The sequence below is a fragment of the Numenius arquata genome, chromosome 2 (genome assembly GCF_964106895.1).
Source record: "Numenius arquata chromosome 2, bNumArq3.hap1.1, whole genome shotgun sequence".
NCBI classification, from domain to species: Eukaryota; Metazoa; Chordata; class Aves; order Charadriiformes; family Scolopacidae; genus Numenius; species Numenius arquata.
In genome coordinates this window covers 53,384,908-53,410,080 of record NC_133577.1, presented here as the reverse complement: position 1 = coordinate 53,410,080, position 25,173 = coordinate 53,384,908, and the positions used below count along the sequence as shown (strand labels likewise).

At 54.1% G+C, this 25,173-nt stretch overlaps 1 protein-coding gene across 1 annotated transcript; it reads left to right on the top strand.

The window, feature by feature from the left end:
- Nucleotides 1-4,199: 4,199 nt before the first annotated feature.
- Nucleotides 4,200-23,724, top strand: PEX6 (peroxisomal biogenesis factor 6). The gene is made up of 17 exons (XM_074168176.1): nt 4,200-5,123; nt 5,219-5,379; nt 6,727-6,810; nt 8,149-8,251; nt 8,446-8,582; nt 8,668-8,779; nt 13,063-13,271; nt 13,851-14,043; nt 14,432-14,508; nt 14,620-14,752; nt 17,202-17,407; nt 17,501-17,562; nt 18,011-18,119; nt 19,763-19,879; nt 20,471-20,548; nt 22,572-22,711; nt 23,058-23,724. The coding sequence occupies exons 1-17, from the start codon at nt 4,200-4,202 to the stop codon at nt 23,192-23,194; spliced, it is 2,982 nt and encodes a 993-aa protein (XP_074024277.1). The 3' UTR covers nt 23,195-23,724.
- The last annotated feature ends 1,449 nt before the right edge of the window (nt 23,725-25,173 follow it).

The following is a 25,173-nucleotide window of genomic DNA, read 5'->3' as shown; positions in this document are numbered from 1 at the left end:
ACCCTCCTTTCAGGGAGTTGTAGAGAGCGAGAAGGTCTCCCCTCAGCCTCCTCTTCTCGAGACTGAACACCCCCAGCTCCCTCAGCCTCTCCTCACAAGGCTTGTTCTCCAGACCCCTCACCAGCTTTGTTGGCCTTCTCTGGACCCGCTCCAGCACCTCAGTGTCTTTTTTGTGGTGAGGGGCCCAAAACTGGACACAGCACTCGAGGTGGGGCCTCACCAGTGCCCAGTCCAGGGGGACGATCCCCTCTCGAGGTCTACTCACAACGCTGTTCCTGACACAGGCCAGGATACTGTTGGCCTTCTTGGCCACCTGGGCACACTGCTGGCTCATGTTCAGCCGACAGTTGACCAACACCCCCAGGTCCTTTTCTGCTGGGCAGCTCCAGACACCCTTCCCCAAGCCTGTAGCGTTGCCTGGGGTTGTTGTGACCCAAGGGCAGGACCCGGCACTTGGCCTTGTTGAACCTCATCCCGTTGGTCTCAGCCCATGGATCCAGCCTGTCCAGATCCCTCTGCAAAGCCTTTCTACCCTCCAGCAGGTCGACATTCCCACCCAACCTAGTGTCACCTGCAAACTTACTGAGGGTGCACTCGACCCCCTCGTCCAGATCATTGATAAAGATGTTAAAGGGAACCGGCCCCAGTACCAAGCCCTGGGGGACACCACTTCTGACCAACTGGATTTCACTCCATTCACCACCACTCTCTGGGCCTGGCCCTCCAGCCAGTTTTTAACCCAGTGGAGAGTATTCTCATCTAAGCCACGGGCAGCCAGCTTCTCCAGGAGGATACTGTGGGAGACTGTATCAAAGGCCTTGCTAAAGTCCAGGTAAACAACATCCACCGCCTTTCCTTCATCCACCAAGCGGGTCACTGTCACAGAAGGAGATCAGGTTGGTCAAGCAGGACCTGCCCCTCATGAACCCATGATAGCTGGGCCTGATCACCTGAGTGTCCTTTGTGTGCTGCATAATGGCACTCAGGCAGAGGGGACGAGCAAAGGGAAAAGGGAATAAAAATTAGATCCTTTTGGCACGTCTCTCGTCTTTCATGGGCTTGGAGGTGGTGGGGTTGTCCTGGTGATGAGCAGACCAGAGCAGAGAAGGCTGCAGGGTTGCATTTCATAGAATCATCAAATCATAGAATCATCTAGGTTGGAAAAGACCGTTGGGATCATCGAGTCCAACCACCTACCCTACTCTACAAAGGAATGCAAAACAAGGGATGGTGTGGTTAGCTAAAATAACCGCAGAGGTGTAAGCCACAAGAAGGACATGGTGATGAAGACTCCCAGCCTTCCTCCGACGACCACTGGGAAGACCCCTGAGGAAGCATAGCGCCTGCGCTGCTAGGAGGGAGGAGGTGTGTTTGGGGGTGGCTTGCGTTCTGAGAACTCATTGATTATTGAAATTATAAGAAAAACATGAATGAGTAATAAGAAATAAAAATAAGCATTTGTAAGAAGAAAGTGAGCCACGGGAGGAGAAATCCCCTGTGTAGCTCCCAGCGCTGTAATAAATATTCTTTGCTCCACCGAATTTGTCCCTGACTAAAATTCAATACAGTGAGCGTGTTTCTCACAGACCCCTCTACTTTTTTTCCGTTTCCGACCCTCTAACAGGGCAAATAACAAAAATTGGCTGACCTTGGTTGTTATAGCAATGAGTATAAGCAAGGGCCTCTCCGCACGCTGTTCCTTGGCATGGAGCACAAACATAGATTCATAGATTGGTCCAGGCAGGAAGGGGCCTCTAAAGGTCATCTAGTCTGACCTCCCCGCAGTCAGCAGGGACACCCCCAACTAGACCAGGTTGCCCAGGGCCTCGTCGAGCTTCACCTTGAATATCTCAAAGGAAGGGGCCTCAACCACCTCCCTGGGCAACCTGTTCCAGTGTTCTACCACCCTCATGGTAAAGAATTTGTTCCTAATATCCAATCTAAATCTCCCCTTCTCCAACTCAAAACCATTGCCCCTCGTCCTGTCACTGCAGGCCTTTGGAAACAGACCCTCCCCAGCCTTCCTGTAGCCCCCCTCAGGTACTGGAAGGCCGCTATGAGGTCTCCCCGGAGCCTCCTCTTCTCCAGGCTGAACAACCCCAGCTCCCTCAGCCTGTCCTCATAGCAGAGGTGCTCCAACCCCCTGATCATTTTGGTGGCCCTCCTCTGGACCCGCTCCATCAGGTCCATGTCCTTCCTATATTGAGGGCTCCAGACCTGCACACAGTACTCCAGGTGAGGTCTCACCAGAGCAGAGGAAAGTGGCAGAATCACCTCTCTGGATCTGCTGGCAACACTTCTTTTGATTGGGCTTATCACTCTGAGAACGAGCAGTTTTCTCCACAACACGCCCTTAATTGCAGAGAGTTAGAAGAGGCCTGGCTACCATGTAAAATTACTGAAGAGAAAGTTGGTTCCGTTCTACTTCAAACCGGGACACTCTTACTCAGTGGGTAGACAGGATGTGTAATTAATTTTATGTTAGTTTGGCAGGTACCTCACAGAAATAATTAGAGATAATTGTTTAGTAAGGGCCAAGTTGAGAGGATTGAGTGGTAGGTGGCAGGTCTTCACCACATGAAACCAATCATAGAATCATAGAATCATAGAATCGTCCAGGTTGGAAAAGACCCTTGGGATCATCGAGTCCAACCATCTACCCTACTCTACAAAGTTCTCCCCTACACCATATCCCCCAACACCACAGCTAAACGTCTCTTAAACACATCCAGGGATGGTGACTCAACCCCCTCCCTGGGCAGCCTGTTCCAATGCCCGACCACTCTTTCTGTGAAAAATTCTTTCCTAATGTTCAGTCTAAACCTACCCTGTTGGAGCTTGAAGCCATTCCCTCTCGTTCTGTCATTAATTACCTGTGCGAAGAGACCAGCACCAACCTCTCTACAGTGTCCTTTCAAGTAGTTGTGGAGAGTGATGAGGTCTCCCCTCAGCCTCCTCTTCCTCATACTAAACAGTCCCAGCTCCTTCAACCGCTCTTCATAGGATTTGTTTTCCAGGCCCTTCACCAGCTTCGTTGCCCTCCTCTGCACTCGCTCCAGCACCTCCATATCTCTCTTGTCTTGAGGTGCCCAAAACTGGACACAATACTCGAGGTGTGGCCTCACCAGTGCTGAGTACAGGGGCACAATCACCTCCCTGCTTCTGCTGGTCACACTATTTCTAATACAAGCCAGGATGCCGTTGGCTTTCTTGGCCACCTGGGCACACTGCCGGCTCATGTTCAGCCGCTTGTCAATTAGAACCCCCAGGTCTCTTTCTTCCAGGCAGCTTTCCAGCCACACTTCCCCGAGCCTGTAGCGCTGCTCGGGGTTATTGTGGCCCAAGTGCAGAACCTGGCACTTGCCCTTGTTGAAACTCATACCATGGATTTTGGCCCAATGATCCAATCTATCTAGGTCTCTCTGTAGAGCTTCCCTACCATCCTGGGAATCAACACTCCTGCTTAAGAACTCTTTGTCAGGAAGCGTAGTGACAGGACAAGGGGTAATGGTTTTAAACTGGAAGAGGGGAGATTTAGATTAGATATTAGGAGGAAATTCTTTCCTGTGATGGTGGTGAGGCACTGGAACAGGTTGCCAAGGGAAGTTGTGGATGCCCCATCCCTGGAGGTGTTCAAGGCCAGGCTGGATTGGGTTTTGAGCAACCTAGTCTGGTGGGAGGTGTCCCTGCCCATGGCAGGGGGGTGGGAACTCGATGATCTTTAAGGTCCCTTCCAACCTGAACCATTCTATGATTCCAAGTTCTGCCGGAGCGGGGCTTGGGGGAGGCCAGGGCAGCAAAGGCCTCTACCCGCCTTTCCGCCCCTCTTCCCCCTCTTTGCCAACCTCCCGCAGCCTCTGCTTGCGGGCCCGCTGGAGCCTGAGGAGGACGGGGCCGGCGCCGCTCTCGTTCCCAGGCTGCCAGCCCGCGGCGGCGGCCGGACCGGTGAGCGAGGCCTCACGGAGGCTGAGCCCTGCCGCCGCCCTACGCGGCGGGGCCGAGCCGGGGCGCTGCTGAGGGAAAGCTCCCGCTCTATGGTCGCCGGCCTTTACGGGGCCGCTCTGCACCGCCGCTCCATGGCCCTGGAGGACCCTGAGGAGGCCCCGGCGGTCCGCCCCGCGCCTGCGCTGGGTACCCTCTCTATCCCCCCGCCTCGATGGTGGCGGGGCGTGGCCGGGCCCGCTCCTCCCCGCGGCTCTATGGCGGTGGCGGTGCTGCGGCCGCTGGAGGCCCCGCCGGCGGAGCTGGCCCCGGTCACCGCGTTGCTGCTGGCGCCGCCGCCGCTGTGCGCGGCGTTGCGCGGGCGGGGCGGTAGCGACGGCGGCGGGGGTGGGCTGGTGCTGGCGGTGCGGCCGGCGGGGCGCGGCGGGGCGCAGGCGGTGCTGATGAGCGCCGTGGCGCTGGAGGCCGGGGGGCGGCGGGGGGCCGAGCTGTGGCTGCGGGGGGCCTTGATGCGGCGGCTGGGGCTGGCGGCCGGCCGGCGGGTGACCGTTTGGCCGGTGCGCCGCCCGCCGCCGTTGGCATGGGTGCTGCTGGGGGCGGCGGCGGCGGCGGGGCGGGCGGGGCGGCCGGCGGGCGGCGCGGTGCTGGTGCGGCGGGGCGAGGCGCTACCGGGAGCTGGGCCGGGGCCGGGCCCCCTGGTGCTGGAGGCCCGGCCGGCCCTTCAGGGGTTGCTAGGCAACGGCACGCGCACCGCCCTCGCTCCCCCTCCCCCGCCTCCCCTCTCCCAGCGCGAACCCGCCGCCTGCAGCGCCACCTGCCGGCCGCCCCCCGCTGCGCCCCCCCTCGTCTCCCGCTTCGCCGCCGCCGGGCCCGGGCCCGGGGGGGAAGCGGCGTTGGGGCTGCGGGCGGCCCCTGGCGGTGGTGGCGGCGGCGGCGGGGCGGAGGTGTGGGTGAGCCGGCGGGGGCTGCTGGCGCTGGGGTTGTTCCAAGGGGAGTGGGTGCGGGTGGGAGCAGAGGGGACGGCCCGCCGGCACCTGGCTGCCCTGCTGGCCCGGCCACCCGCCTGGGAGTACCCGAGGGCCGCCCGCCGCGGGCCGCCCGACGGCGCTGCCCTGCTGGCCCCCGCCCTGGCCTTCAACTTGGGCTGCGACCCCGCCGCTGCCGCCAACCTCCGCCTGCAGGTGAGCCTGGGCCGGGGGAGGCGGAGGCCTACCGGGGCCGGCGGCGGGGGTGGTCTCACGGTGTGGCCTTTTCCCCCCCTCCCACCCCCCTGCAGAGGTACGAACGGTCTGGCGCCGCCAATGGGAAGGGCAGCCGGTCTGTGCTGTCCGTGCCCCCCTTCGCCAAGGAGCTGCACCTAGAGATAGTCTGCTCGCCGGCCTACAGCGCCCAGGGGGGCTATGACCGCCTCCTCTACAAGCACTTCGAAATGCCCCGGTGAGCTGCGCGGGGAGGGGATGCGTTGCTGTCCTTGGGGCTCCTTCTTTGTGAGATGTGCCCTCACTCTGTGTTTGTGGTGCCCAGCTCCGATACACACCGATGATGTGCATGATCCGCACCATAATCACCGGAATCACATGGGGTTGGGAGGGACCTCCGGAGATCATCCAGTCCAACCCTCCTGACAAAGCAGGTCCACCCAGAGCAGGTTGCATAGGAACGTGTCCAGGTGGGGCTTGAATGTCTCCAGAGAAGGAGACTCCACCACCTCCCTGGGCAGCCCGTTCCAGGGCTCTTCCACCCTCAAAGTAAAGAAGTTCCTCCTCATGTTTAGGTGGAACTTCTTCCATTCAAGTTTGTGCCCATTTCCTCTTGTCCTGTCCCTGGGCACCACTGAAAAAAGACCGTCCCTGTCCTCTTGACACCCTCCCTTTAAGTATTGATAAGCATTGATCAGATCCCCCCTCAGTCTTCTCTTCTCCAGACTAAAAAGACCCAAGTCCCTCAGCCTCTCCTCATAAGGGAGATGCTCCAGGCCCCTCATCATCTTTGTAGCCCTCTGCTGCACCCTCTCCAGCGGTTCCCTGTCCTTCTTGAACTGGGGAGCCCAGAACTGGACCCAGTGCTCCAGATGGGGCCTCACCAGGGCAGAGCAGAGGGGCAGGATGACCTCTCTCGACCTGCTGGTCACACTCTTCCTGATGCACCCCAGGATGCCATTGGCCTTCTTGGCCACAAGGGCACATTGTTGGCTCATGGTCTGAGTAGTTTCAGAATACCCACTTCTACCACCTTCTCATGAGCATGCTTCAGCTGCACGCAACACCTCTTGTCCTGTCCTTTGGAAGGCATCCTCAAGTCTCCTTCCTCGTGATCTGCCATCCAGCGCTGAGGGCTCCCAAGTGCTGCCCGCAAACCTCCGTTCTGTTCGTAACCCCGGTTTTCAGCTTGGAATGAAGTTGAGCAATCGGGAAACGGGATGTGTTGCCGTCTTCTCTTATGACACCCGCCCCGAGCCTCTTTCATTTGGTTGTCGAGGCATTCTGTTGGAATTATCCTCAGGGATAAGGAGGCTATTTTGTCTGGAAGAGATATTCTTTAATGGCACTCATCTTTGCCGTTCCCAGAAGGTTCCTCTTAGTAGTCTGGATGCGCCTACTTGCATCCAGTGTGTGCTAAATCTTTACGTGGATGTTTATACGTTTATTTACAGTAAAGGAGTGAGTCATTGTGAACAGCTACATTCTTTTCTGTGAAAACGCGTGTGGTATGGGATGGGGAGGACACACAACCAGAAGAATTTACTCTTTCACTGGTGAAACTTTCTGTTATTTTTTTTTGTAGGCTTGTCCAGGAGGGAGACATCCTATGTGTTCCAACGTTTGGATATGCCGAGTTTTTAGAAGTAAATGCAGACAAATTCCCAAGGTAGGCGGCAACAAACTGCGGCTCTATTACATGGGTACTGCAAGGGCAAAGATACTTTTCCACTGTTGACTCTCCTGAAACAAGATGATTTATTCCATTCTGATCTGTCCCTGGAGTTTGGAGTTTATTTGCCTCTTATTTTAGGGGGAAGAGGGAAAAGTTTTTGTTGGATTATGGAAGGCTGCAGCTAAGAGGGAGGCCTCCTTTAGCTCACTCAAATAGTCATGGAGGGAAGAAAGGAAAAAGAGAGTGAGAAACTAAAGGAGGAAAAGGAATGAAGAGGAGGAAGGGATGGCCCAAAGACAGCCACATAAAGAAAGCAAAGTGGAAGTTGGGTTTATCAATGCCTTGACAAACAACAAAGTGTGAATATAAGCCCTTATGGTTCATGTTAGAATAACTTTCTGCTCGGCCACCAATTAGCACAGTTCTGTGCTAAATGAAAGCCACCTTTGTATCAGAGCAGGGGTGCTTACAGGGAGATTTTGCTGGTGTTAACATAAATGCTTCAGCTGTGTCACTGAGGGAACTGCCACAGGTAACCGAAGCACGTGATGCAAAGGATAGCCTTGACTCATTCATGCAGGATGTACTGGTGACATGTTGTAACGCCGCTCAGCTCCGCTATGTATTTTAGAGTTTAATAGTTTTATAGCCAACTACAGTGAGTATTTTCTAGGCTGTTTCTCGGAGGGAGGCTGGACCGTAGGAGGCACAAGTCTTCCATTTATGGACTTTACATATTAACCTTCTGGCAAGCCAGAGAAGACAGCAGAGTTCAAGGGACCTAAAGAGCTTGGAACTGTTGGTGTGCAAGTGGTACAATTATTCAGATGGTGGAGAAAATCCTAGAGGAAACCTCTGCAGATCCCTTAATCTGTCCGGTGGAATATCAATGTAGGAGGAGGCATTTTGCTTCCTGTGAGGTGTCCAGGGCAGGATGCTTGTAAGGCTCTCATGGTATTTGGGTGAGTCCTAGCCTGCAGCCCAGAGGACTCTGGGCTGTAAGGTTTTAGACGCTGCAGGTGAATCTCTGCAGAGTTGTAGTGAAGGCAGCGATGGCAGAAGAGAGAATGTCTTGAGCTCTTAGATGAAATAAGATTAGTACAGCCGTACTTGTGGACTGAAGCCACCAGCAGAAGCTGTAACTGTTGACAGTCCTGTTGGTCTGTCTGGCCAGACAGCACAGTGGGGTCCGTAAAGGATCCATGTGGGTCCTGGGAGAGGGCAAGAGTATCTCTGCTTACATGTGCCTTTCAGCTGTCGTCTTGTTGACAGCTGTGTTGTTCCTGCCTTCAAGATCTTGACTCAACAATTTTTAACACCTTTCTCCCTTAGGTGGCCAGAGCTTTACTTCAAAGTGAGGAAGATTTTAGGCATGGCAGAAGGCGAGCGGTCTGAGGGTTACCTGGTGGACACCCAGAACACCTCTGTCTATCTGGTAAGATGTCAGTGGAGAGCTGAGAGGGTGTACAGGAGATCTGAGCCTGAGGTTGCACTATGGATGACGAAGGTGCCTGTGGAGGCTTGTGTCTCTTGCCACTGAAAAATGGCATTTCAGGACAGAATTTGTCACTTTGTCACATGCCTTTTCTAGGTGGTATTCCACAGAGTGCTGTTTTTGCTTCCTCACAGGTGGGTTCAACAAACAGCGCGGTCCCGTCTACCCCAGCCTATAACAGCCACGAGTTCTGGAGCAGTTTGTCTCCTGCTGGCCTTTCTGATGTTGTGAAGCAGCTCTGTGATGCTCTTCGGCCTCACCTGAACAGCCCGTGAGTTAAAATTCCTTCTTAGCAAGCCCCGGGAGAGCTGGGACCCCGATCCCCGGTCACTGGGAGAGCTGCCTCTGTGTTCCAGGGCAAGTGCACTGAGCGGGGCTGGCAGCGTTCTCCTCTCAGGGCCAAGCGGCAGTGGGAAACTGATGGTTGTCAGAGCTGCGTGTAGCTGCCTCAACCTCCACCTCTTCAAGGTAATTCCTCCTGCAGTCAGTTGATTGGTGGATGTACAACACACAAAGAATTACGGAACGTTCTTTAAGTTAGCCATACTGCAACTGTGACGAGAGCCTACGCAGAAGCTGCTCCCACGTGTACAGGCAGACAAAAAGAGTCCTGAGTCTGCTGAGCTTATCAGCTCGCTCTGGCATGGATTATGACTGCTGGTGGGCAGAACCTCAGAGCAACCATTTGGATCAGCCTAAAGGTCTGTCTAGCCCCCTGGGCTGTGTCTTGAGACTGGCCAGTAACAGATGCTGAGGAAGAGAGCGTGAGCGTGAAGAGATGTTTCCTCTGGCACATACCCTCCAGTGCTCCAGAATCAGTAATTTAGAGCTCTCTTGGCCCAGGGATTGCATTTGTACCTCTCTTTACCGTCTCTTGCTATTATTGCTGTCAGACTGAGGTACTCTACAGGTACTGCAGAACACGGTTGTATTTCAGCAGACTGACTTCCTGTCATTTGATAGGGCGTTGAGTCGGTACTATACCCCAGAGGGTGGCAGTGACTAATATACACTGAGAGAAGTTGGAGAGGTGATGAGGGCAGGAACTGCTGTGGCGTGGGGTGTTTTCAATTGTCCCCGCGCAGGTTGGGCAAAAGGCATGTTGGAAAGTGAGGCAGGGATGATGCGGAGATCTTCTCTAGCTGGGTGGGAAGCCTAGAAAAGAAACGCAGCCCTTAGATTGATAACAGCACGTGTGCCAGATGTGGTTCAAAATCTCGTGGCCTGTAGAAGAGCTGCCCTGTAACTGTGTACGCATTCACTGCCATCCCCCCACAAAAAAACCGCCTCCAAATATTCCATAGCAGGGCTTGGCTTTTGGAAGGGGAACAACGTCAAAATGAGGTTTCTTTAGAAAGGAAGAATCAGCCAAGACAAGGAAGTGTTACATCTGCTGAGGAGGTGAATGAGGGACACCGCTCCACAGCATGAGGCCGCTGCGTAGATCACGTTGGGATGGGCTTGAGAAAAGTAAATAGAAGACAAAACAGATGAACGGCAGGGAAAGGGCAGTTGCTGGAAACCAGAGGCATCCTTCAAAGGGCACAAACCTGCAGCAGGTTAGGGCAGAGGATAGAGTTAGCACGGTCTGGGATGACTTCACCACTCATGAAGAATCCGTGTAGTTTTTTTGCAATGGCAAATCCTGTCAGAAAGTTACTTGAAGGGTGTTACCAAGCATGTGGGGAAGGTAACTTGACCAACACAGTCTACTTGGGTTTTGAAAAGGCTCTTGGAGAAACTGAGTGACGGTGGGTTGTGAGTGAAGGTCCTGGCATGGATAAAGTGCTGGTTAAGGGTTGGGAATGGGATGGGAGTAGTTGATGAGTCTTCACAATTAGCAGCAGAGCTCTGTGGGCATCTGCACTGGGAGTTCAGAAGTGACCTGGGGAAGGGGGTGAACTGGGATGTGGTGGTTTGTTAATAACTAAGTTATTAAAGGTAAAAGGAAAGGGAGGCAGACTGTCCTTGGACTAGAGAGCTTTAAAGAAACCAAGTGACTGAGCAGTGAAATGGCAGGTAAAATTCACTGTAGTTAGTGTTGCGTGGAAAAAGATAGATTTCAAAGTGATTGTCACCAGTCAGTATCAAGAATTTGATTTTATATCAATGGCTCCATGAAAACTTGGGCTCTGTTCTCCATATATGTAAAAAATCACATCAGACTGGAAAATGTTTACTTTTCTCTGTGCTGGCATGAGTTCTGGGGCTGCCAGGTGGAGCTCGTGGGAAAAGACAAGCTAAAGGGAATGGTTGGTTGTGTAAGTGAGAGTATTTGGAAGAGAAATCTACTGTTATAAAATCACATCTGACTGGGAAAATCCCTTTCGGTGGGAATGGTAGGTGCCTGAAAGTGTACTGAGCGGAGAGGGTTATATGTGCTTACTCTGTTCTTACTCCTTCTTAAGCAGCCGCTTGTGGTGAATTAGGGGCCTGGAGCATCTCTCTTAGGAGGAGAGGCTGAGGGACTTGGGTCTTTTTAGTCTGGAGAAGAGAAGGCTGAGGGGGGATCTGATCAATGCTTCTAAATACTTAAAGGGAGGGTGTCAAGAGGATGGGGCCGGTCTTTTTTCAGTGGTGCCCAGTGACAGGACAAGAGGAAATGGGCACAAACTTGAATATAAGAAGTTCCACCTAAACATGAGGAGGAACTTCTTTACTTTGAGGGTGGAAGAGCCCTGGAACGGGCTGCCCAGGGAGGTGGTGGAGTCTCCTTCTCTGGAGACATTCAAACCCCACCTGGACGCGTTCCTGTGCAACCTGCCCTGGGTGGACCTGCTTTGTCAGGGGGGTTGGACTAGATGATCTCCATAGGTCCCTTCCAACCCCATATCATTCTGTGATCCTGTGTGCGATTCTATGCTTGGTGACAAAATAGCGGGCTAAATGGACTCTTGGTCTGAACCAGTACAGCCATTCCTACAGCTGTGGCTGTACTGGCTAAGCTTCATGGCCAAAATGAGGTCTAGCCCCTGTGTCTGTGCAGCACCGGAGGTTCTGGGCACCAAGGCAGCCTTCACTGACTTGTTAAAAATACTGCTTTCCTTCTGCACGCTCCTTTTTGTTCACGCTGACAGTCTGGGTGTAGCCTGCAAATTCTTTAATCTCCTTGAATGCGTGGAGTTACGTTTGTAAAAGTGAGAGGATTGGAAGTCATGTGGTGACTTTTCTTAGAGAGTTTCTGAAACTCTGAAAGGACTTGGAAGAAGAAGAAAGATGGAAAGAAGAGAGCTGGAAGGTTCCTTTGTGTGGAAGGGAAGCATAGGGTTGCTCCTTTTTTCTGTGTATTTTCGGAGTAAGCTCATAGAAAACAAGCTACGCATTTTGGATATTTGGATTTTCTTCTTCTGTTTAGAAGTTGGGTCCTGTTAGGTTGACATTACTCTCTTTAGCTGTTCTTTTCTATCCAAGTAAAGCAGACACAGTGGGTGAACGGGGGAGATAGGTACAGCCTCAGCCAGCTGCTGTGGAGCTCATCTTCTGGACATGATCCTTAGAGGTGCTGAGCTCTTACTCTTCTGCGGATGTGCCGTAGCTCTTGGGAATCCAGTACAAGATTGCAGAGACTTCACAGTACCTTCAGATCCATGTGTTTGGGAGCGCTGCCATGTCCTGGCTGGTGGCCTCAGGTTCTAGTGTGATGTGCGAGGCTATAGCTCTGGTTTTGGCCTTGTGTGCTGCTTTTAAAGACCAAAACTCTTACTATTGAAGCCAGAGCTATTTCCTGTCCATCTTATTCTCCTATCCCAGCTCTTACGTTCTCCCCTCCTTTTCTCACTTACTGCAGTACTGATGTTACCATTCCACCGTCTCTTCCCTTCCTCTGACTCTTCTGCCTGCTTTCCTACCAGGACACAGTAATTCTTCCATTGTGATCTCCACCACGGGACCATCAGCAGTTTTTTGTCCTTTCTCTCTGCCTTTCTGTACTTGCATACAGATACTGCTGCCATTTGGCTGTCTCTTCCACGTTTTTGTCTATGGTACATGGAGCACAGGAGTTCCTTGGCTCTGTGCCCTGTCCTTACCCTTGATGTCAGCTCTTGAGGTGTCCTCCCTACTCCGAGCTACCCTTTCTGAGGATGAGGCCCAGGGAATCCAAAAGATGGTCTGGCTCCCTCTGCGCGACCTCGCAGCACCAGGAGGCAGCACTGCCTGTTTCCAGCAGCATTCAAACTGCTGTTCAAGGCTCACCAGTCACCTCTCCTGTTTAGATTATTTTATCAAATGTTTACTTTATAAACAGTGTCTGGGCCTCTAGCCACTTCTAACTTTCCCCCCACCCCTTACCTTCTACCTTCCTCTTGCACTTTGAGCCTATGTGGCACCGAGTTGAACAGTTTCCTGAGCCTCCCCCTCTGCTCTTTGCACTGTTCCTCTGAGACACCTTCTTCTCCCTGTCTTGACCTCTTCCGCAGCTCTCCTATCCCTTCCAGCTTTGCTCGCTGAGCCATGACATCCACTGTATCGATGTCTTCTGTCCCTTGGCCTCACCTTTTTCAGACAAGACCCTCCTGCCCCCCTTACCTCCTGGAGAGAAGCAAGACGCAGCCGTTTTTCCATGCCAGAGAGTCCTGAATATATCCGTTTAGAATATGTCCTGAGTGTGTCTCTGGGAAACATCCACTTAGATCTCCTTTCAACTGTGAATTGCCCTTGGAAAGCTGTGTGGAACTGAACGTTGTCCTGGGTCCCTCAGCTGTCCGTGTTGCAATCGCCGCAGACTGTGTGTTGTGTGGTCTGGCTCGCAGGTTGATTGCGTTAGTTTGTGCGGTGACACCAGTGGAGCCACAGAGGAGAAAGTACAGATGGCCTTCACCCAGGCCCAACAATATCATCCGTGTGTGCTCCTGCTGAAAGACATCGAGGTGCTTGGCAGAGACCGGGACAGGCAAGGAGAGGACACCAGGGTCATCGCTACTGTGAGGCAGCTGCTCCTGGACAGAGACCCATCGCTGAGGTACGGACCCTGCACGTTTGCTATGAGCATCTGGGGTGGTTGGTTGCTTCTGCCATTCCTAGGGCAGCAGTCACTGTTACATCAAGGTGACTGATTGCTAACGTGCCCTGTTTTATTTTTAATCCGGTGGAGTCTCTCCCAGACTTGCTTTGTTTACTTCAGAGGGCCCTTGTCCTTCCAGCTTAGTGGCAAAGGGAATTGGGAAGCTTCGTTGTCTGAAGCTGGTTTCTGCATTGCTCAGATGAGCAAAGCTGGCGCGTTGGCTGTGAGACATGCCAAGGGTCACAGGGACCCTGGAAGGGAGCTGGACCCCGGGAGAATCTTGAGGCTGATGACAAGTACCAGGGCACAGGGAGGGAGACATCCAGTGAAGAAATAAGATGCCTTTTGAAGGGCCTTGACTTGGAAGCAGAGCTGACAAAGCAGTTCAAGGGCAGGCTGGGGGAGGGTGGCTGCAAGACCCTTGGCCAATGTGCACGTTTCTCAGCCGTTGGAGAGCAACGTGGCGTGGGTGGTAGCAACGTAAGAGGGAAGCTTCCATAGAGCTGAGACCATGCGCTGTTGACCTTTTATCAACAGCCACCCCGTCCTGGTGATCGGCACAACCTGCAAACCCCAGGATGTTCCTACAGACGTGCAGACTGCTTTCCTTCACGAGGTGAAAATCGAAGCCCCTTCAGAAGAGCAGAGGAGGTCGATGCTGAGCATGCTGACTGCAAGTCTGCCTCTGGGCAAAGAAGTGAGCCTCTCCAAGCTGGCCCGCAGGACTGCAGTGAGTGAAACCACAGCAGCATGTGGAGATGGGCAGGACAGGAGCGCCGGGCCAACCTCCCCTACCTGGCCGTGGGGAAAAGGGGCGATTCCCACAGCCTAGTCAACTTCTTCAGTGGTTGACCCTGGTCCTCAGACATCGGCTTTAACTGCAGCCTAAGGACTGCACGCCTTTTGCAGAGGTGTTGGCTGATGCTTAGCTCTGCTAAAAGACAGAACCGATAGAAAAAAAAAAAAAAGAAAAAAAAAAAAAAAGCCAGAGCCTTTAACCAGGGCACAGAAGCTCAAAGAGCAGCTCTGCGAGGAATTTTTCCCCGTACACCTTTTATGGCCTAAGCTGGAGCTGTGGTCAGGGACTGAACTGATGCTGTTTGTTTCCGCATTCACAGGGTTTTGTGCTGGGAGATTTCTGTGCCTTGTTGTCCCACAGCAGCCGGGCTGCTTGTACCCGCATCCAGGCCTTGAGGTAGCACAGGCAACAGGGTGGGAGGCGGGGGAGGGCAGGGGCTGCAGCTGGCATGAGAATGCCAAGGAGGGGGAGCAGAGCCTGAGTCCTTTCTTTCTCTTTCCTCACCAGTTTTCCCGGCAGACTGAACGAGGAAGTGGAGAGAGATTTTTGCACTGCTGGGTTCCCGGTGCTTGAGGAGGATTTTAGCGTTGCGCTGGACCAGCTGCACGACGCCCATTCGCAGGCAGTGGGAGCCCCGAAGGTAGGATGCTGGGGCAGAGGAGGGAGGGTTGGTTCTCTAGAGCTATATGGCTCAGTACCTCTCACAGACCTCGCCAGACAGGGCTGTGCTCTAGCCTGTCACCTCTTGCTGTGTCCTTCCATGTATTCCCCCCAGCCTTGGGTGGGAAACAGTCCCACTGTGGGCTTTTCCCCCACGAGTGGTTTTCATCCTCTTGGCTTTGAATTTGGTCAGGGTAAGCCCTTGCTGCTCTAATTGGAGACCCCTCAATTGGCTAGTGCCGTAGGGGTGCCAGCTGTGTCGCTCGGCTTTTCGAGAGGCAAAGGCAACCCGCAGGCTGGCTGCCTTGCTGAGGTCTCTCCAGCTGCCTGGTGTAGGAGAACAGAGAGGCTGGGGCACAAGCTGGTGAGGGAGTTTCCCCACGTGTGTGAGAAGCCTTATACCTGATCCCTGGCCTCAGATGCTGACGGAGCTGGCACGGGCTTTTCTGACAGATGGGCAGTTTGAAGAGCTTGGGGGTTCTTCAGAGAGAGGGACACGGAGTGTCAGAGAAAACCAGCAGAGTCAGCTTCTCGGGAGGGGTTTGAGCCACCTCTGGCAGCTCGGCACCCGGGGGAACAGCGTTTGGGGTGGCTGTTTTTTGCTGGGTAATGTGGTGTGAGGACCAAGCGAAGTGATTGGAGCCTCTTCTCCACGCCCTCGAGTGCAAACGACTGAGCTCAGCACAGGACAGGGAAAACTGGCCTTGGAGCAGTTATTCCGGTGCCTTCCCCAGCCGCCTAAGCGGGGTGACACCTTGCTGGTGTCATCATGCAGAGGAGCTACTTCGAGACTTCATTCATTCATAAATTTACTAGAGACTGAAATGAGCTCTGCTTTGGGGCGTGTTTGCCAAGTCTGCTGTAAGACAAATAATAACCACAGAGCGCGCTCGACAGCGAGCTGTGTGAATGGGAGCTGAATTTCTTTTGTATTTTATGATCCTTTATCAATTTCTTAGTAATTGGCTGCAGTTCAGAAAGCCCATTAGCAGACCCTGGGTACTCTCAACACGCCTAACTTTCAATTCCCTGCTTGCGTTTTCTGGTTAGTCCCACGCGTTTGTTTGCAGTTACAGTTGAGCCTGCTAGAGACAACTAATTTCAAACCTCCGGTTGTTAGCAGTGTCTGCGACCTGTCCTAGACTAACGATGTTCTCCCCTGAAAACAAGCCTTGCTGCAGTTTTCCAGCTCCCCTCCTGATGTCTGTAGATCTTCTTCCGATGAGGAGGTATAAGCAGGAATGCAGGGGAGAGGGCGACTCTTGCATTCATTGGCACTGAAGAAGTAGGGCCTGTGACCTTTTGCTTTAAAAGATTAGTTTTTTATTTATTTATTTATTTTTCCTGGAAATCCTTATCTTGTCTGACCTGCTTTTCCTGGTGGACTTGCTGGACAGCTGGAGAAATAGCATGAGATAACATCATCTCAAGCAGCGAAGGAAGGAGAGCCAAATTGGCTGCGGGGAAAAGAATTTGGCTCTGGCCTATTTTTAAACTCCCCGTTTGTGCAGGCACCTGTTCCCCACCCTGCCAGCAGCTGGGGGGAGTGTGTGTTTTCAGGCTTTGCTGTCACTGCGTGTTCCCAGGAGAGCTGCTCTGACTCTTGGGAGGATCTGTCACGCAGGCTGTGGCACTCCTGCTATTTCTAACGCTGTGAGCAGAGCGGCAGCATCCTCCGAGATTGCTTTGCTCGGCATAAAATAACGAAAGCAGCGTGGCTCACCCCTCTCAAGTTTGCTGTCTTTCCTCTCTTCGCAACGTTTGCAGTTGACCCCATCCCTATCTATTTCTTGTCAAGCATCCATGGACTTTATTCTTGCATCCCCCCCCTTTCAAAAGCAGCCAGTTTTCTGGACAGTGCCCTCCAGGATGCCTGTCTCTCACATCCTCCTTCACATGGCAGAGGTTCCTAGTAGCCCGGGTTTTGTCGCTCTGGTTTGAAGCCCTTGCACAGTCTCACCACCCTGGAGCACAAGGTGCCCTGAGCACAAGTAGCTCATAATTGCTAGGTCTGGGTTTCTTTTTTTAATTGATTTTTTTTCTTTCTTATTTTCACCTTCCCTCCTGCGTCCCAACAGCTGTCTGCTGCAGGGCTTTCTCCCCACAAAGCTGCAGGCAACCCTGGCAGATACTTTCTCTGAGCTGTTTTCACTGACAGGTGATACGAGGTGCAACAGAGGACTGGAGACAAGGTGGCAGCTTGCTTGGGGACGTGCGCAGTTCGTTTTCCCCATTGCAAAGCTCAGGAGAAGGGAAATGTGGATGCTGGGCGATCCCCACAGCTGGGATGGGTGGTGGAATGTGGGGGCTGACTTGCTGTGTAGCCAGACACAGCTGGTGGCACAAGGGGCTGATGACTAGCAAGAGCTCCCCAGGCCTGCTCGAGGCTCAGGAAGAAGTGCTGATAGGGACTCTCCCTCTCTTGGCAGATCCCCTCCGTGTCCTGGCAGGACGTTGGTGGGCTCCAGGAGGTGAAGAAGGAGATCTTGGACACTATCCAGTTGCCCCTGGAGCACCCGGAGCTGCTGTCACTGGGTCTGTGCCGCTCTGGTCTGCTGCTGTACGGGCCTCCAGGGACAGGGAAGACTTTGCTGGCAAAAGCTGTGGCAACCACGTGTGCCATGACGTTCCTTAGGTGAAGAGTGGGGGGTTCAAGCAATGGGGCTGACTTTCTCTTGGCAGCAGATGGGCATGCTCTAACTGGCTCCCTCTTCTTCCTTCCCCACAGTGTGAAAGGGCCAGAGCTGATCAACATGTACGTTGGGCAAAGCGAGGAGAACGTGCGTAACGGTGAGCAGATGCATCCTGCTCCTACATGTGGGAAAATGGGGCTTTTCCGTGGTGCCGGAGGGAAGAAGGTAGTGCTTAAACCCCTCTTCCCAACTCCCACCCACAGCTGCCTGCAAGGGCACAAACCCAGCCATCTCCTACACCCAGTCTGTTCCGTGCCTTGCAGCAGCTTCCTCTCCTGCTTTCTCTGTGCCTGTCACTCTCGTCCCTGGTTTTCCTGATGGGATGGCAGCCCCTCAGAGACACGGTTGAGCCTCGGGGCCCATCGTGCTGGGGTGCTGCTTGTCCCTGCTCCCACTGAGCCCCTCAGGCAAGAGCAGTTGTTGGTGGTGAGGCAGCGAGCAGCTGGTTTCCATCCACAGCTCTTCCGTGTTGGTGACGTCGTGGGTCCTGTTGCTGTTGACTGCTCCTCCAAGCCGTTCTCACTTTTTGTGCTGTCTCTTCCCAGTATTTGCCAGAGCCAGGGCAGCTGCTCCCTGCATTATCTTCTTTGACGAACTGGATTCCCTGGCCCCCAGTCGTGGGCGGAGTGGAGATTCAGGGGGTGTCATGGACAGGTGAGTGAGCATTACGTGTCCTTGGGAGAGCGGCACACCTGCCTCAGCTGGGGGGATGCGCGGGATTGCCCTGCGAGACAGAGTCCATCCCAACTCTCTCTACCTTTTCCCTTCCTTGCTCCCTTCAGCTCCTCTGCATGGCCTGTCTCTTCTCTCTGGACATTAGTACTGCTGTTTGCATTGCCACGGATTCCTGATTGCCCAAGCTTGTTGTGCAAACATTTGGTTAAGACAGAGTCCCCTCCAGCTGCTTCTGTGGCTGCCAACTGCTCCCTTTGGCCTCTCCAAGGTCATCCTTCACACCCCTGCCGTGCTCTTTTCCTATTAGCTGCTGTTTCCCTGCAGTGGGAAACCTTTCAGCTGCCTCTGGTAGAAGCAAAATATGTACAGCTTGGAGATACCCCGAAACCGGGTTATTTCCCCCAGGCCTCTTCTGTTGAGCTGATAGTCCCCATCAAATCTTCCTCTTCATCCATGGGGGTTCTGCAGAGTTTTCCAATGACACCATGTGTCCCAAGCATCCATCTTCACACACACAAACCAGCGGCTCTGGGAAGGGGCTGAGTATGGTGCCCGTTGGTTGCCTCAGGTGATCCCAGAACCTGGTGGAGATATCCCCATTCCAGGAGGTCTGCGCAGCGCTGAAGCACTGTGCTGCCAGAACAGCTTAAGCCCTGTGGGCCACAGAACTTAGATCTGCGATGTGTGCCGTCCACTGCCCTGAGGACTGGTTGGCAGTGACAGTGGCCTGCCAGGGTGTCCCCAGCGTGGACTGACAGGGTGGTCTTGCAGCTGAACTTGCTGGGCAGTACTCTTGCAGGACTTGCAGGACTCTTTAGCCTGGAGAAGAGAAGGCTGAGAGGAGACCTTATCAATGCTTATAAGTATCTGAAGGGTGGGTTGAAGGAGGAGGGAGCCAGACTCTTTTCAGTGGTTGCCAGTGAGAGGACGAGGGGCAACGGGCACAAGTTGGAACATACGAGGTTCCACTCAAATATGAGAAGAAACTTCTTTCCGGTGAGGGTGCCAGAGCCCTGAAACAGGCTGCCCAGGGAGGGTGTGGAGTCCCCTTCTTTGGAGATTTTCAAGACCCGCCTGGATGCAGTCCTGAGTAACATGCTCTGACATGCTCTGGGCAATCCTGCTTCGGCAGGGGAGTTGGACTAGATGATCTTTATGGTCCCTTCCAACTCTAAAAATTCAGTGAAAAACTCAGTGAAATTCAGTACCACGTAGCAGGGAGAGGTAGGATCAGCCAGCACATGCACGAGTGGGGAACCTGAGCCATGGCCATGTGTGCCTGGTTACGTTTGGTCTGCGTTGCCAGTGTCTTGATGGCAAGTATTAAGCACATGTGGCCATCCTGCGGGCCACAAGGCCAAGCACGGGCCAGAAGGACTATCTTGGTACCAGAGGTTTGCACTCGCTTTGCAATGAACCTGCACACTCACTGGCTGCGCTTTTAAACGGAGAATTCTGGGTGGCCGTGTCAGGGCTCTTTCAGGGAAGAGAATTATGAGCTGAAGTCCAAGACATGGACCTGCTGGTGGCCTCGCTTGTTTTTCTTTTCATTTGGTGGCTGAGGGTGACAGTGGATGGCTTGCCGAGGCGTTGTTGTGAGTGTCCTGTTTTACTTCCTGCAGAGTTGTCTCGCAGCTCCTGGCTGAGCTTGATGGCCTTCATTCCACCAGAGAAGTATTTGTCATTGGAGCTACGAACAGGCCTGACCTCCTGGACCCAGCTCTGCTCCGGCCGGGCAGGTATGTCATATCCTACCCTGCCTCACTCCAGGGTAGTTCCCTGGAGCTCCTCAGGCAGCGATGAGCTGGACAGTGTCCCCACCACGTTCCCTCCACCGAGACCGTTCCTGAAGCCCCTTGGCCCTAGCTTTTGGGGGAAGATAGGAAGCCAAGAGGAGGCCAGTGCCTATGGCTGTGGCAGTAGCACAAGATACCACTGCTTGTTACCTCCCACTGCTCTGGTTATGGTCCCAGCATCAGAAGAGGTCAATAAGGGACCTGCTGTGGTACCAAATTGGTGGGTTTGATTGATTCCCCCCAGCCTGTCCTCATGCCTGTAGCTTGCCCATCCTGGGGCAGGACTTCGTATCTACTGTTGTTGGACCTCGTGTGGTTCCTGTCAGCCCGTTTCTCCAGCCTGCCCCGGTCCCTCTGAATAGCAGCCCTGCCCTCCATCATGTTGACTGCTTCCCCTTAAGCTTTGTGTCATCCACAAAGTTGGCAGCAAAAGGAGCTGCCCCAGGGCCACCCTTGTTTCCGTTGCACAGGGCTGAGCACCGGTGGCAGGTTTGTCTTGGCCTGTTCTCGACTGTCTCTCCTCTCTGCTGACAGGTTTGACAAGCTGGTCTATGTGGGCATAAACGAAGACCGGGAGTCGCAGCTGCAGGTGCTGAGCGCCGTCACCAGGAAGTGAGTGACCCTGTGCTCTCGCGGCAGCTTTCCACCGCCCTCCAGTAGGTCGCAGTCTTCCTGGAGTTGATGTGTAGCGTGCCCCAGCTTGGCTTCATGTCTGAGCCCTGGGCAGCACCTCAGGCACTGACCCACAGCCAGCTGGTAGGGGAAGAGGATGGGGCAACTTCCAGAAGCGGAACAGGGGTTGGTTTTCCAACAAAATGGGAGCACCTCTGCCTTGATAGGGTTCTCCAGTCACTGTTCCCACCTGCTTTTTCTTGAGGAGCTTAGCCAGATCCTAACGGTGTGATGGGACTGCAGCGCACCAACGTGGCAGGAAGCTCCCATTTGCTTCCTGCATGGGTTCCCCTAGCACATCTCCTGCTATTTCCAGGTCGAAGGGTGAAGGCAGCTCTATTTGTCTCACTGCCTCTTCTGCAATGCTGAAGGGTGTCCAGCCTTTGCTCTGTTCCAAACACTGCTAGTGTGGGATCACCGAGCAGCGGGGTTTGCCTGCTTCCCCAGCTGCTCTGAGATCCTCAGAGCATAGAATCATAGAATCGTCCAGGTTGGAAGAGACCCTTGGGATCATCGAGTCCAACCATCTACCCTACTCTACAAAGTTCTCCCCTACACCATATCCCCCAACACCACATCTAAACGGCTCTTAAACACATCCAGGGATGGTGACTCAACCCCCTCCCTGGGCAGCCTGTTCCAATGCCCGACCACTCTTTCTGTGAAAAATTCTTTCCTAATGTTCAGTCTAAACCTACCCTGTTGGAGCTTGAAGCCATTCCCTCTTGTTCTGTCATTAATTACCTGTGCGAAGAGACCAGCACCAACCTCTCTACAGTGTCCTTTCAAGTAGTTGTAGAGAGTGATGAGGTCTCCCCTCAGCCTCCTCTTCCTCATACTAAACAGTCCCAGCTCCCTCAATCATTCTTCGTACGATTTATTCTCCAGGCCCTTCACCAGCTTCGTTGCCCTCCTCTGCACCCGCTCCAGCACCTCGATATCTCTCTTGTATTGAGGTGCCCAAAACTGGACACAATACTCCAGGTGTGGCCTCACCAGTGCTGAGTACAGGGGGACAATCACCTCCCTACTTCTGCTGGTCATGCTGTTTCTAATACAAGCCAGGATGCCGTTGGCTTTCTTGGCCACCTGGGCACACTGCCGGCTCATGTTCAGCCGCTTGTCAATTAGAACCCCCAGGTCTCTTTCTTCCAGGCAGCTTTCCAGCCACGTTTCCCCAAGCCTGTAGCGCTGCTTGGGGTTATTGTGGCCCAAGTGCAGAACCTGGCACTTGCCCTTGTTGAAACTCATACCATGGATTTTGGCCCAATGATCCAATCTATCTAGGTCTCTCTGTAGAGCTAGACTCTGTAGGTCTCTCCAGCATCTCTCTGGAGGGAGAAAAGCGAACCCTGGAGTTGAGGTCCGGAGGCAGCACCCACCACAGCTGGGTGAGCAGCTGTGAATGCCTCTGCAGAAAGCTTTTTTTCTGTCATGGGTAGCTGTGATTCCTGCTGCCTTTTTGAGGATAAGCTGCCCGGAGAGGCGAGAGCGTGGGCTGGCTGCGAGCACCTATTCACGCCGTGTGGCTTGTCTGACCTCCCCTCCAGCACCGTGCTGCTCTTCGTGCTGAAGGAGGCTCACTGTCTGCAGCCTGGCTCCGATGGGGTGGTTTGGTGTTACAGTGGTTTGTGCTGTCTGTAATTAAACATGTTCTTATCCAGCCCTGGCTGTAGGCTGTTCCCAGGCATGTGGAGCACTTAATTTCTCTGAGTGAGAACTCGAAGTTACCTTTGATCCTACTTAGCAGGCGAGAGGACTAAGAGAAGTGACTATGTTGAAAAAAACAAATAAACAAACCCCTTTGATATTTTTTTTGAGCACGAAGAGCACAGTCCAGAAGCAGCCAAATGTGGGGCCTCTGATTCTTCCCGCCCAGTCACGCTGGCTGCTGCCTCTCTTTCTCCTGCTCTGTTTTTTTTTTTCCTGTGGCTTTTACACCTGCAGTTTTCTCTCCCGGCAGGTTTAAACTGGATCCTTCCGTGAACCTCACCGCCATCCTAGAAAAATGCCCGGCTCAGCTGACGGGAGCGGACATCTATGCCCTGTGCTCGGACGCCATGATGTGCGCTGTCAAACGCAAGGTGGAATGGATGGAGGAAGGTAGGGAGAAAGGAGGAAGGGAAGGAAGGTAGGCGGAGGAAGGGAAGGGCAGCCCAGCACGGGGGGCAGAGAGGAGAGTTACCGCTACAGGTAACGGGGCTTTGTGAGAAAGAGCCTCGACAGCTCTGGAACCCTGTCTAAATGCTGGGCTCTGGGTTACTGGCAGGCAGACAGTTTCTGTGGATGTGATCATCTTCACCTCCAGTGCTGAGCCCCCAGGGGGAAGGAGGGAGACACGGGTTTTCCTTCCAGTCTCCAGTGGCTGTTGGATCTTGCCAGCCTCCCCCCTTTCCCCACCCCCGGCACTTGGCAGTCAGCTTTTTCCTATTCTCTCTCTCTCGTGCAGGGCTGGACACCGAGAGCTCTGCTCTGATCCTGACCATGGAGGACTTCCTGCAGGCTGCTGCGAGGTTGCAGCCCTCGGTCTCTGAGCAGGAGCTGCTCAGGTACAGGCTCATCCAGCAGAAGTTTGCTGCCTGCTAAAGCTCAGCGGAGCCGGGACTGAAGGAGTGATGGGGACGGTGTGTTCAGGGGTGCGAGAGAAGAGGCGCAAACAGGCACCCACCTGCTCTCCTCTGCTATCTTCTGGGTAGCCCACCACCCCCCCTCTTTGGAGCTTGGGTGAAAAGGTGGCCGGCCCGTTTCTTGAGCCAAAGCCCAGCGGAGGCGCTGCTCTGCTCGGCCAAGCTGGTGGTGGGTTCCGTAACGGGCCCTCGCATCTCAGGGAGCACTTTGTGGCTGGCGGGAGCGCACCGGGGTGACTTCCCTGCGCCAAGTCTCGTGGTTGTGGGCCATGTAGGAGTATCTCCGTGGGTGACAGAGCGCCGGTGGGGGGAAGCAAGGCCCAAAACGCACCCGGTTTGGTGGCAGGAGGTGGGGGCTGGAGTCAGTTGCTTGTTGGGGTGTCAGCCCCCAGTGAGGGGCGCTGGCTGTAGGGCAGCAGGACACAAGGCACTGCTGCTGCAGCTGGCCTGGGCTCAACGTGGAATAAATACAGGTTTTTGGCACTAGGTATTCACTGCCCGGCCTCAGGTCTTTGCTTGCTGATGGCGTCTGTGGGCTTGGGAAGGTCCCTGCGAGCCCCTGGGGGGGGGGTGGGTGGGTGGGTGGGGAGGGATGGGTGTTGCAGAGAAACTGGTGTCCTGCAGGTAGAGGGAGTGTACCTGGGGACAGGGCTGGGGCCACCCTTGTCCGCCAGAGGTTGCCGGAACGGTTGGAGCCCATGGTGGCTGAGGAGAGGCCAAGGGAGTGGGATTTGCTGAGCTGGGAGCTGAGCTCTCTCTGCAGAGGGAGCCCAGTTCTTCCTGGAGGCGCTGGGTGACAGATGGGACAAGTGGCAACGAGGCGGACTCCCACTGGCTACTAGGAAAAAAAACTTGGCACGGGGAGAGGGAGGGCTCCGGCCTTGGAAATAGGCAACCCTTGGCTGGAGCATCCCGGAGCTGCCCTGTCTGCACTAACCTGTCCTCTGCAACCTCCCTTCCTGGCCTTTGCCAAGGATGCCAAAGAAATCATAGAATCATAGAATCGTCCAGGTTGGAAGAGACCCTTGGGATCATCGAGTCCAACCATCTACCCTACTCTGCAAAGTTCTCCCCTACACCATATCCCCCAACACCACATCTAAACGGCTCTTAAACACATCCAGGGATGGTGACTCAACCCCCTCCCTGGGCAGCCTGTTCCAATGCCCGACCACTCTTCCTGTGAAAAATTCTTTCCTAATGTTCAGTCTAAACCTACCCTGTTGGAGCTTGAAGCCATTCCCTCTTGTTCTATTGCTACTTGCTTGTGCGAAGAGACCAGCACCAACCTCTCTACAGTGTCATTTCAAGTAGTTGTGGAGAGTGATGAGGTCTCCCCTCAGCCTCCTCTTCCTCATACTAAACAGTCCCAGCTCCTTCAACCGCTCTTCATAGGATTTGTTTTCCAGGCCCTTCACCAGCTTCGTTGCCCTCCTCTGCACCCGCTCCAGCACCTCGGTATCTCTCTTGTATTGAGGTGCCCAAAACTGGACACAATACTCCAGGTGTGGCCTCACCAGTGCTGAGTACAGGGGGACAATCACCTCCCTGCTTCTGCTGGTCACGCTATTTCTAATACAAGCCAGGATGCCGTTGGCTTTCTTGGCCACCTGGGCACACTGCCGGCTCATATTCAGCCGCTTGTCAATTAGAACCCCCAGGTCTCTTTCTTCCAGGCAGCTTTCCAGCCACATTTCCCCGAGCCTGTAGTGCTGCTCGGGGTTGTTGTGGCCCAAGTGCAGAACCTGGCACTTGCCCTTGTTGAAACTCATACCATGGATTTTGGCCCAATGCTCCAATCTATCTAGGTCTCTCTGTAGAGCTTCCCTATCCTCCTGGGAATCAACACTCCTGCTTAACTTGGTGTCATCTGCGAACTTGCTGATGATATACCCTATGTCCTTGCTCGAGGCCTGTGTGGCAGCCAGCTGGCCGCCA